The sequence below is a fragment of the Micropterus salmoides genome, unplaced genomic scaffold (assembly GCF_014851395.1).
Source record: "Micropterus salmoides isolate LMB-PRFRI ecotype aquatic unplaced genomic scaffold, ASM1485139v1 Ms_hic_scaffold_1805, whole genome shotgun sequence".
NCBI lineage: Eukaryota > Metazoa > Chordata > Actinopteri > Centrarchiformes > Centrarchidae > Micropterus > Micropterus salmoides.
In genome coordinates this window covers 1-9,975 of record NW_024040935.1, presented here as the reverse complement: position 1 = coordinate 9,975, position 9,975 = coordinate 1, and the positions used below count along the sequence as shown (strand labels likewise).

At 39.1% G+C, this 9,975-nt stretch overlaps 2 protein-coding genes across 4 annotated transcripts; one reads left to right on the top strand and one right to left on the bottom strand.

Moving 5' to 3' along the window:
* The first annotated feature begins 283 nt into the window (after positions 1 to 283).
* Positions 284 to 2,083, top strand: LOC119909666 (vacuolar protein sorting-associated protein 37D-like). Of its 3 annotated transcripts, none has more exons than XM_038727882.1 (4): positions 284 to 429; positions 639 to 810; positions 911 to 981; positions 1,402 to 2,083. In XM_038727882.1, the coding sequence occupies exons 1-4, from the start codon at positions 319 to 321 to the stop codon at positions 1,855 to 1,857; spliced, it is 810 nt and encodes a 269-aa protein (XP_038583810.1). In that variant the 5' UTR covers positions 284 to 318; the 3' UTR covers positions 1,858 to 2,083. The 3 variants fall into 3 exon arrangements, with proteins under 3 accessions (XP_038583810.1, XP_038583811.1, XP_038583809.1); XM_038727883.1 differs by having other exon boundaries at positions 286 to 429; positions 908 to 981; positions 1,382 to 2,083; XM_038727881.1 differs by having other exon boundaries at positions 287 to 429; positions 908 to 981.
* Positions 2,084 to 4,538: 2,455 nt separating this feature from the next.
* On the bottom strand, positions 4,539 to 9,828 carry LOC119909665 (mitochondrial uncoupling protein 2-like). The gene is given in 8 exon segments (XM_038727880.1): positions 4,539 to 5,289; positions 5,368 to 5,548; positions 5,940 to 6,041; positions 7,025 to 7,228; positions 8,577 to 8,784; positions 9,288 to 9,328; positions 9,331 to 9,357; positions 9,360 to 9,828. Coding segments are annotated over 8 exon segments (927 nt in total). The 5' UTR covers positions 9,409 to 9,828; the 3' UTR covers positions 4,539 to 5,174.
* Positions 9,829 to 9,975: the final 147 nt, after the last annotated feature.

The following is a 9,975-nucleotide window of genomic DNA, read 5'->3' as shown; positions in this document are numbered from 1 at the left end:
ACGACTGCAGGCAATGGCACTGTGGTAATGCCATTAATTGATAGCCTACCTACTAATTAGCCCGTTAGGTATATTAGGCTATAAAAGCAAAAAACGTTCATATGAATTCATTTATCAATATAGCTGCAGAATATCGTCATCTTAATTTTCTTACCAGAAAATACACTATAAACATGAAACCTAACAGTAGCCCAGTATTGCCATGCATAGCCTATAGTCGTGTAACTTTCCCGACAGTCCCTGAATGCAGCATTAACAGCTCACATTGCGCCCCAGCAGGAAGCACCGGGAACAAACAGGTACCAAACTTTTTTGTGAATGGCCGTCATGTCTCTGTCGGTGCAGTTTGGTGCTCTGAGAACCAGGGAGCTGCGAAACCTGCTGCAAGATGAAGACAAAATAAATCATATCATCAGGTGTAGTGAGAAGGTGAGTATCTGACAGTGGGAATTAAAAAATAAATAGCCTATATAAGCTAAGTCAGATTGCTCACTAAGTGATGGTCCATTTAAATTCATTTTTGAAAGAGAAAAACAATGTTTGCATATATTACGTTGATGACATTACTTATTCTTCTTCTAGCAAACAAAACTCTCTATGGATTCACTGCTTCTTGAATGATATGTGGTAATTTGCAGTTCCAGGGGCTGCAGAGGGCTGCAGAGAAGAGGCTGCTTTCAAATCAAAAAATGGCAAAAGTCAGTCTTTCTCAAAAAACTCAATTTAGAGACGCTAAGTTGCTACTTGCAATGAAGTACAAGGAACTGGAAAAACTTAGAAGCATCATCCAGGCCAAACAAGAACAACTTGGTAAGTTTTGAAATGTATTCTGTATTTAATCTGGCTACCTTATGTATCTGCATTGCCATTTCCTACATTTGCTGATTTTTATTGTTATGTTTTGTAGTAGGAAAGCACAGTGTCCATTATTATCAGCAGTGCCTCCTGAAGAAGATAAATCGTGCAGAGGAGGAGTGTGAGGTAAGTATTCATTTCTTTTAGTTTGATTTCATATATCATATATCAGCCTTTGACATATTTCCTTTTATAAAGAGTGTTAAAATAAAACACTATATTGTTAATAATTTGCTTTAATAAACATTAGATAATGAGATAGTGCTTAACAACTGATCTGGTTGTAATACATCTAAAAGATCTGAAGCAAATAACCCTGCAAGTATTTTTTTTCATACAGCCTTTGGCAAAACAGTATTTAAGTGGTGAACAAGAACAAATATCTGGAGAAAAGCAGATAGATAATACTTGTATTTGTAGTTTTTGAACATTTAAGAAAGCCAATTAAAATGCATGCTGTTGTAGAACAAAGGGGATGTCTAATCTGGTGTAACACAACATCCATTGTGTGTGTGTTTGCAAATAGTGGGATATTTCTCCCAACAGCTGCTGTTTCAGAGGTTTGCGGAGGGGAAAACACCGGTGGCAGATTTCTTGGATTCCTTTCTCTCCCTGCAAAAACTCCAACACATCAGGTTAGTCCTGGTGAAGAAACTCCAGGAAATTACAGAACTCAGATCAACACAAAGGATCAGTGAGATAAACCCCGAAACTCAGCATTTCTTAGCAGGTTTTCCTGAGCAGATCCGTAACACATGCCTCCCAGTCTGCGGCCTAACCACAGCTGTCATCTTACCTACCTGCTGCCACCCTACGTTCCTGCTGCCCTTTGGCACCCATGCAAACACTGTCCATTGTCTACAGCATTTGCCATTTCGTCATGATTACAATGAGTCCCTGCTTGCAAGAGTGCATGGACGAAGCCCCAAATGGCCAGGAAGACCCGTCCGTCTTCAGCCACTGAAGGTGCAACACAGCAGGCATCAACAAGCACCACAATGAAGTCTACTCCAGTCTCAGATACATGTTTTTTCATTTAATGAAGGTTAACCCAGTGGGGGGGGGGGTTCCACTGCTTTAAATATTGAAAACTACACAGTAACAAAAATTTGCATTAAATGCTTCTGCTGATGCTGATCTAAGTTGCCACTTTACTGTTTTATTTAGGCAAAGTTCTTGGACGGCTGTTTGTGTTAAGACAACATTAATAAACACTGATGGAGAGAGACGTTTGGCATATTTTGTAGAGCACAGAAACATATTTGTACATCTCAAACAATGTACTGTTTTGGTACCAACATTTAGGTGGATATATATTAGATATAGAGGAAGTAAAATCAGACACCAATTCTTATTTTTATAGCCGCCTTAAGCTATGAGAAAGAACACACTGAGAGCTTTAGACATACACGTAATGATTTATATTAGATTTACATAAACCTGCCAACCTTTTTAGAATGTTTTGGCAAGTCAGGTAATATAGTCCTGAGGAGCAAGAACTCTGCAAAACCCCTGAAAAGACAAAAGTTTCAGAACACCCTTTAACTTTCATAATGTAATAATAATTTGAAGTTCAAACCACTCCAGCACCAATTCTGATGAAATACACAGAAAATCTATGGCCTATTTGCTTGTCTTGCCGACTTGGCATTGGTGATTTCCTTCATTTCCCAAATGAGACAGGTTCTGAATAAAGTAACATTTAGTATATTAAAGAAATATCTGTCATTTACTGTAACACTGAGAGTAGGACTGAACAATGTACATTTGGTCACTTAGCTGTAGTAGTATACTAGATAACATGGAATCAGCAATGCAAAGTGTATCATCAAGAGCTGCTAACAGAGATTTAGTTTTTTAAAAGGTCACAAACTTTGATCAGTTATTGCATACTCAATTAAACCCCACTTACTGGATATTCAAGAAACATACGCAAGTGGGAAAACTGCACCAATTTTAAACAGCTGAAAAGTGTCATCATGTCTGGTGAGAACATATTTGTGTTTCCTTGAGTCATAAAACAAATCAACAGAAGCAGTTCAGTGAACTTGAACTGCTCACCGACACTTGATATCGTCGATTGTTTCTGTGCAGAGACTCCTGCCAAGGTCAGCAAAGGACAAACAACACTTTATTTACTTTCAGCTCACAGTACCCCTGTTCATCCTAATATTTACATCTTTTCATAAAAGGCATAAAAGGCAAGGGCTAATGTTGTAATCAACTTGCTTAAACACTCATGAGGGTTAGCCAGAGTATGATATGGCCCAGCAGAGCACGCCATACTAATTCAACCATGGGGAAACCTCACTGGCACTACAGGAGATGAGTAGCAAGGTGGAGCACGTTCAAAGGCTTTTGTTACACCACAGACTTCAGTTACATCTTTGTCAGCAGCCTCTTTTGTCCCACAAGACTCAAATTGGGCAATTTTCTTGTCTGTCAGCTGATTGTTTTGTGCTTTTCACCTCTGTGTCTCTGCATTGTTTGATGGAGAACCTAGTTATTTTGGCAAAGAAACATATGGAGACCATGAGCTTGTGGACATTATTTGGATTTCAAATGGCTTCCAAATGATAGTAATTATTAAAAATGCCACAATAAAGCCACTGTAGTATCTGATATGCTATGAGAAGCCACACTGGATCATATTCCAAAAATATGGAAGACATATTAAAACAATACTCTTATTGTAAACACAGCTGAGTCACGTCCAAACAGCATTTCATTGGCTTTCAGTATTGAGTTGTATCTCACAGCTAGGGGGTGTTATTTCTCTTCACAATGTTCCTCTGAATGGTCTCATGTAAAGATGATTATATGGTATATATAACTGCATCTGGTAGTAGAGCAGGTATGGAGTGACTCTTGTGTTCGTTGTAATAAATGTGGGTTAATGTTGGTTGAACTTGTTTTTTGTTGTTTTGTTTTTAATTATGTCCTTTTAAACAGGCTTTAGACGAAAAAAATATTATTAGCGCATTCATACCGCAGTACTTTATGGATTATGTTTTGTGGATGTGGTTCCAGTTTCCTGCTTTTATTATCACAAATACACTTCTTATTACATATTATATAGACTTTCCAATATCTTAAAACTTTGGCAGCATAGTGTATATGACTTTGGTTCATTACTAGCTGAAAAGATAAGACCATAGACAGTATATTACTGGACGAAGCCACCCCGCTGATTTGAATGGAGAGCAGTGAAGCCAGTTTTGGACCAATAAAATACTACTAGAGGGCCACTTCCTCTTGGCACCAGTGTCTACTGCGCATGATCGCGCAGCATAACCGTGGTTTAATGACGTAGAACAACTGCAGAAACACTGTAATTCTGGTGGCTGTATAAAAGCGCCAACAAAAAGTTTCATGGCTCAGTGTGTTTGTCTGACTCGGATCGTCACTGATTAATCAGCCCACCTACGGGGGCACTGATCACCGAATATTATTTTTAGGTTGCCAAGAGTTTATAATCCAAGCAATATGGTTACATCTCTCATGTGCAACAGGGTGTCACAGGGTTTTGATGTCATTTTTGGGCCTACATGGATCCCTCCATGCAGGCTTTGGTTGGCTTCACTGTCCGATCTCTGGCTTACCCCCTTGGATAAGACTGACAGAAAGAAATAGTTCCACAGTCATAGGAGTGTTAGTCAGACCAAACAAGAGATCTGATGAAATGGGGATAGACATTTTTCACAATTTATTCTGACATTTGAAAGTGACAGTTAATTGCAACCTAAAAATTCATGTGAAGGACTGCATTTTTTCACATGATCAAAAAAGAGGAGATTCACCTGAAACCTGACATGAAATATAAAACCCAACCAAGACACTAAAAAATCTACAAAGCCAATAAGTTACTGTGCTTTACAACGGCCCTGTAAATAACTCACATCCCCATCCACACAAGATTTTACTTGGTAAATAGGCCTTTTTGAGACAGATATTTTGACATGTCATAGTAAGAAAAGCAATAATAAAATTAACAATGGCCCTGTTCAATACCAGGAGCCTGAAACTGCAGCAGCCAAATGGAATTCAGCCACCAATTTTACTGTTTACACCTGTGATTTTCTTACTGTGACATGTCAAAATGTCCTGAAAAAGGCCTTCTGTGCGTACATCAGCAAAAATTCTACATTAATCATCCCTACTGTTTTTCTTTTGAGTGACGCCTCTTTAATAAGATGCACAGTTTAATCCCCGAGGAAGAAAAATCTGGCCCAGCAGCAGGTATAACCACACAGTTGACAGACAGTTGGCTTTGCCACACCAGTAACACCACTCCGGGACCAAACCAGCTGTTAAACAGGTCAGAGCGGAGACTCCCAGAACTGCTGACATCCTATCACAGCTCTCTTAATCTGCTCGTAGCTCACAAACATCACAATGTTCCAGGAACCCAGACGAAGAAACGAGGGGATAAATCTGTAGAAAGAATCAGAAAAGTGATTTTCGTTTTAGTGATTCTGACATGCTTACTTATAAGCTAACTAGACTACATACCCTTTATAGAAAGATGTGGACCCCTCTTTAATCAGCATGGTTAAGGCACAGTTAGTAGCACCGCTGTACTGTCCAGGCTTTGAATTCATGAAGCGCGTTTTTACCACATCCACTGGAGATGCTACGATGGTGGTGCAGAAACCTGCTGCGAAGGCTGCTGTGAAGTGACACGGCATGTTGTCTGTTGGAAATAAAACATTTGCTTTGGTTATTATACTGAACAAAATTATAAATGCAACACTTATTTTTGCCTCCATTCATCATGAGCTGAACTCAAAGATCTAAGACTTTCTCTATGTACACATAAGGCCTATTTCTGTCAGATACATCTGTGGCATTGTGTTGTGTGATGGAACTGCACATTTTAGGAGAAATGCTCACTAACACAGATTTTGAAAGATTTGTGAACAATATTTTAGAGAAATAGGCCTTTTGTGTACATAGAGAAAGTCTTAGATCTTTGAGTTCAGCTCGTGATGAATGGAAGCAAGTGTTGTGTTTATAATTTTGTTCAGTGTATAAAGACCACAAAGAAGACAATGTTGACTTATATGTGAGGTGTTTGCACTTGCCTGTCATCAGGTCGTACTTCAGGATGAACTCTTTGATGATGTCATAGGTCACCAGCTCGGAGCAGTTTACGACGGCATTACGAGTTATATTTGGCAGTACACCTGAAAAGACAACAATAAAATTCAACCTGAAGAACTCCACTGATTTGGCACTGCACTCCTGAAACATAAGATAGACCATTGTGAGTCAATCAAAATTGATGCAGCAAAATCAGAGATATCATTTTTTTTATTCTATGTACTGATTTATGTACTTCTCTATTGTCAAAATCTAGTGCCTAAATTACCCACAATGCAGCTCTAACTACCCACAGTTAAAGCTAAGTTAAGCAATTGGAGAAACTAGTAAGAGACAGCTAGATTTTGAAAGCATCCAACTGAAAAATAATCCCGTCACCTCCAGTCAGGCCTCCCTCCTGTGTGGTAGAGATAGACAGGTAGGTAGACAGACAGGTAGGCTATGCTTATTAGGCTACAGTTCTGTGACAGCCAGAGTTACCAGATTTTTGTTCATTTTAGTGTCAGAGGATTTGATTTATTGAATGCTGTAGGGATATAAAGGGAATTTCAACTAATATGACAAAACATGCTTCTGAGACAAACTGCCTACTGCTTTAGGTCGGAGATTCAGCTGTTATGATAGTAGCAGCTAATGTACCCTCGAACCTCAGTCAGAAATGAGGAGCGGGATACTGAAATCTTGTAACCTCACTTCTCTCTGACTCCACACTCCTACTTGTAGTCTTCAGCCCCAACCATTGCTGATTCAAGTGACATCACTTGAGGCAATTTATCGCTTTTTAACAATTTAGTCACATAAAGAAGTAGTACTCTGCAAGACCGGCGATCAGACTTTGATGTGTAAGTTCCCCTTTAAGAATGGGTATTATTAACATATTTAAATTGTACATTTAATAAAAATAAGTAAAGCCAAGTAAGTCATGGCTTAATTTCTAAAATGTATTTACTTAAAAATCACTACACAGCTGCTTACCATTTAGAGATTATTACTGACTTTGGAATAGTAGCACCTGTCGTACAGTAAAATTAGATATGTCAGTATTTATTTTTCCATTTTTATTTACCTTTCCAGAGCCCTTTAACACCCTCAATCCTGGCAATGGTCTTGTAGGCATCAATTGTGCTGCTGTACCTCATCACAGAGCCGCTCTCAGGGAGGCGGACCTGAGCCTGGAACCTGACTTTTACCACATCAGTGGGCTGAGCGAGGGCCACCGCCATCGCCCCTGTGGTGCAGCCTGCCAGCAGACGAGTCCCGATTCCTGCACCTGTGACACGCAATGCATAACACTTCTTTTCCTCTGATGCCACAGGCAAGTCAACACAGTAATTAGCAACTGAACAGGGGTCCAGTTTCATTGATAATGACAGTGATTAACAATTGGAATTAAGTAGACACAACAGTAGAAAAATGGCTGTGGAGTTGCCCAAATATCTGCCTGTCAATAAAATATTTTACTGTCAAGCAATTAACAAGCAATAACAACATGCTGCATCAGAGATTTCCCTCAAATCTGAAGCTTAGTTTTAAGCATTTTTTGCATTATATATATATATATATATATATATATACACATACACACACACACACACACACACACACACACAAACAGTGTGGATATACTGTGTAATGTTTTAATTTTTGCCATGTTAAACAACTCCAGCGTGAAAGGTGTAAGACTGCAGCAGGACGCAAGCACATTGTTATCTTTGTAGACACAAACCGCACTCAAAGCAAACCAGTCTACTTGGTAAACTGGTTACACTAGCTAACTGCACTGGATGAAAACTGGTCTGCCGAAAGTCTCATGTGCTAAAATGTGTTCCCGGAAAGAGGAATCTGCCCTGTGCCAAACATCCTGGGGCTAGTTTTCTGTTAACCTTCACATTTGTATTTTGAGCACAAACGTCTGGGCACTGAAATTGTTTTGCAGTTTTATGATCCGGATTCTTTTATTTATCCAACGATATAAATATTTTCTGACAACAGTCTCATAACTCTCCCTCAACCTCACTATAATTAGACTTAAACTGGTTTATCTATTTTATGATATTCTTATTCAAATAGGTTTTACAATATTCAAGATATTATGATGACCCAGTGTGCCACAGACTATCCAGGCACTCAAACATTATTGTTTTATGTTTTCCACTGCAGGTCACAATAGCTAATGACTGGAGCTGCAACAATTACTTGATTAATCAACAGAAAATTAATCAACAACTATTATGATAATCAGTTAATTGTTAAAGTCACCTTTTCAAGCAAAAATGCCAAACATTCTCTGATTCCAGCTTCTCAAATGGGAAAATTAGCTTTAACTCCTTGTCTTACATCATAGAATTGAATATATTTATATGTTTTACAAAAAAATGTATTGATTTATTGAGAAAATAATCTGCAGATTCATCAATAATAAAAGAACTGTTATTTGAAGCCCTAGTAATTAAATAATAATAGTAATATTTTTAAAAAATAATTTAAAATGTTCAATGACTTGCACAATATCTGCTGTTGGAAAAAAGCTAGAATATGAACTGTACGGGAAGATGAATAAATTAAAGGTTTCAGTCCCTGCAGTGCTCAACTGTCTGCAGAAACACTTTGACACATACTGTCTGACCCGCTGGAGTAGAGCTGCTTCATGGTGTCATACAAGCCAATGCGGATTGAGGCAAAGCTCATCTGTCTCTGCAGCCCTGCCACCAGCCCACTGTACAGACTCCTTGGGCCCTCAGTCTTCACCATGGTAAAGAGGGTGCCAAACACACCACTGTATTTCATCCTCTGGCCTTCCAGTGAGGACTTGGATTCCCCTTGAATCTAAGAAACAAAAAAACACAGGTCACTGATGATGTTGTGGCCATGAACTAAGATTCTCAATAGTCTAGTGGGAGAACATTGCTATAATAACCAAATCAGTCTCTTATAAAAAACATTACATGACTATGGTTTCATTTTCATTTGTTACAAGTGCTACATTTCTGGTTGACATGTAGAAACATGCACTCGTCCAAGTTCAAGCAGGGGTGTGGGCTATATGATTGAGGACATTTAGGACATGGAATTTGGACCCGAGGAGACATTTACATTGTACAAAAATTACACATGGTGAGTTTTTAAAGGCTGATTCTGATCATTATTTTAACATTTGGTTGTTTTAGGCCAAAAGTCGCTGTAAAATGTAATTATTAAATTATATTAAAATCTAAGCTGTCTACCAAAATTATATGTGTAAAGTCCTTTCAACACCATTTAGACCAAAAGGAATTACATCAGTGACATCAGCATCCTCACTGACTTTATGTACAGTAGATGATCCTCACCTGCAGTCTGACTTTGGCTGTGTCCAGGGGGAAAGTGACAGGTCGGCCACACAGCCAGCTGCTCCAGCTGAAAGATCTTGACAGCGACTGGGACAAGATCTGCAGGTTTATCACCAACCATGATCAATGATGGTCACAGGGTCCAACAAAGTCAAAACCCATAAATCAGAAACAGAAAAGGCAGCTGGTTCAGTATCCAAATTAAAGGATTATACCCTCGAATGTAAATATTTAAGCAGGCAACTCATTATGTCCCTTCATGCCAGAATCAGATCGAGGTGAGCGCCACTGCAGTCAATGTCAAGTTTCAAATTTTTTTCTTTTGAAAGGCAAGTCCTCTTGTTGTGCCATTAGCCACAAAAAAACTACTAAATATCATGCCACAAAAAATAGAAGAAGAAGAAAAACACTGACACTATAACAGCCGGGTTCCTCAAATAACCGCACAGCAACACAAACACCAGACCGGAATACAAAGCCACGTTGCTGCTAGACTGAAGCCGCGGTGCTCATTGAGTCCGGCCTCTCCTGCACAACTATTGGCTAATGAAACGGAACTGCAGCTGCACCGCCCTGCATGAAAACGAGACACAATAAGTTGCTCAACAGGAGTCTGTTTTGGTTCATGATTCACCTGCTTTGTACCACTGGGTGTTTTTTGTCTGAGTGCAGTGATGAGCCCCGGGTC

Bases quoted from the DNA above. Each gene is read 5' to 3' on its own strand.
- LOC119909666 (XM_038727881.1), top strand. From the start codon at position 319: ATGGCCGTCATGTCTCTGTCGGTGCAGTTTGGTGCTCTGAGAACCAGG. The intron at 430-638 runs GTGAGTATCTGA...GGTAATTTGCAG, and splicing joins TCATCAGGTGTAGTGAGAAG to TTCCAGGGGCTGCAGAGGGC. The intron at 982-1,401 runs GTAAGTATTCAT...TTCTCCCAACAG, and splicing joins GTGCAGAGGAGGAGTGTGAG to CTGCTGTTTCAGAGGTTTGC.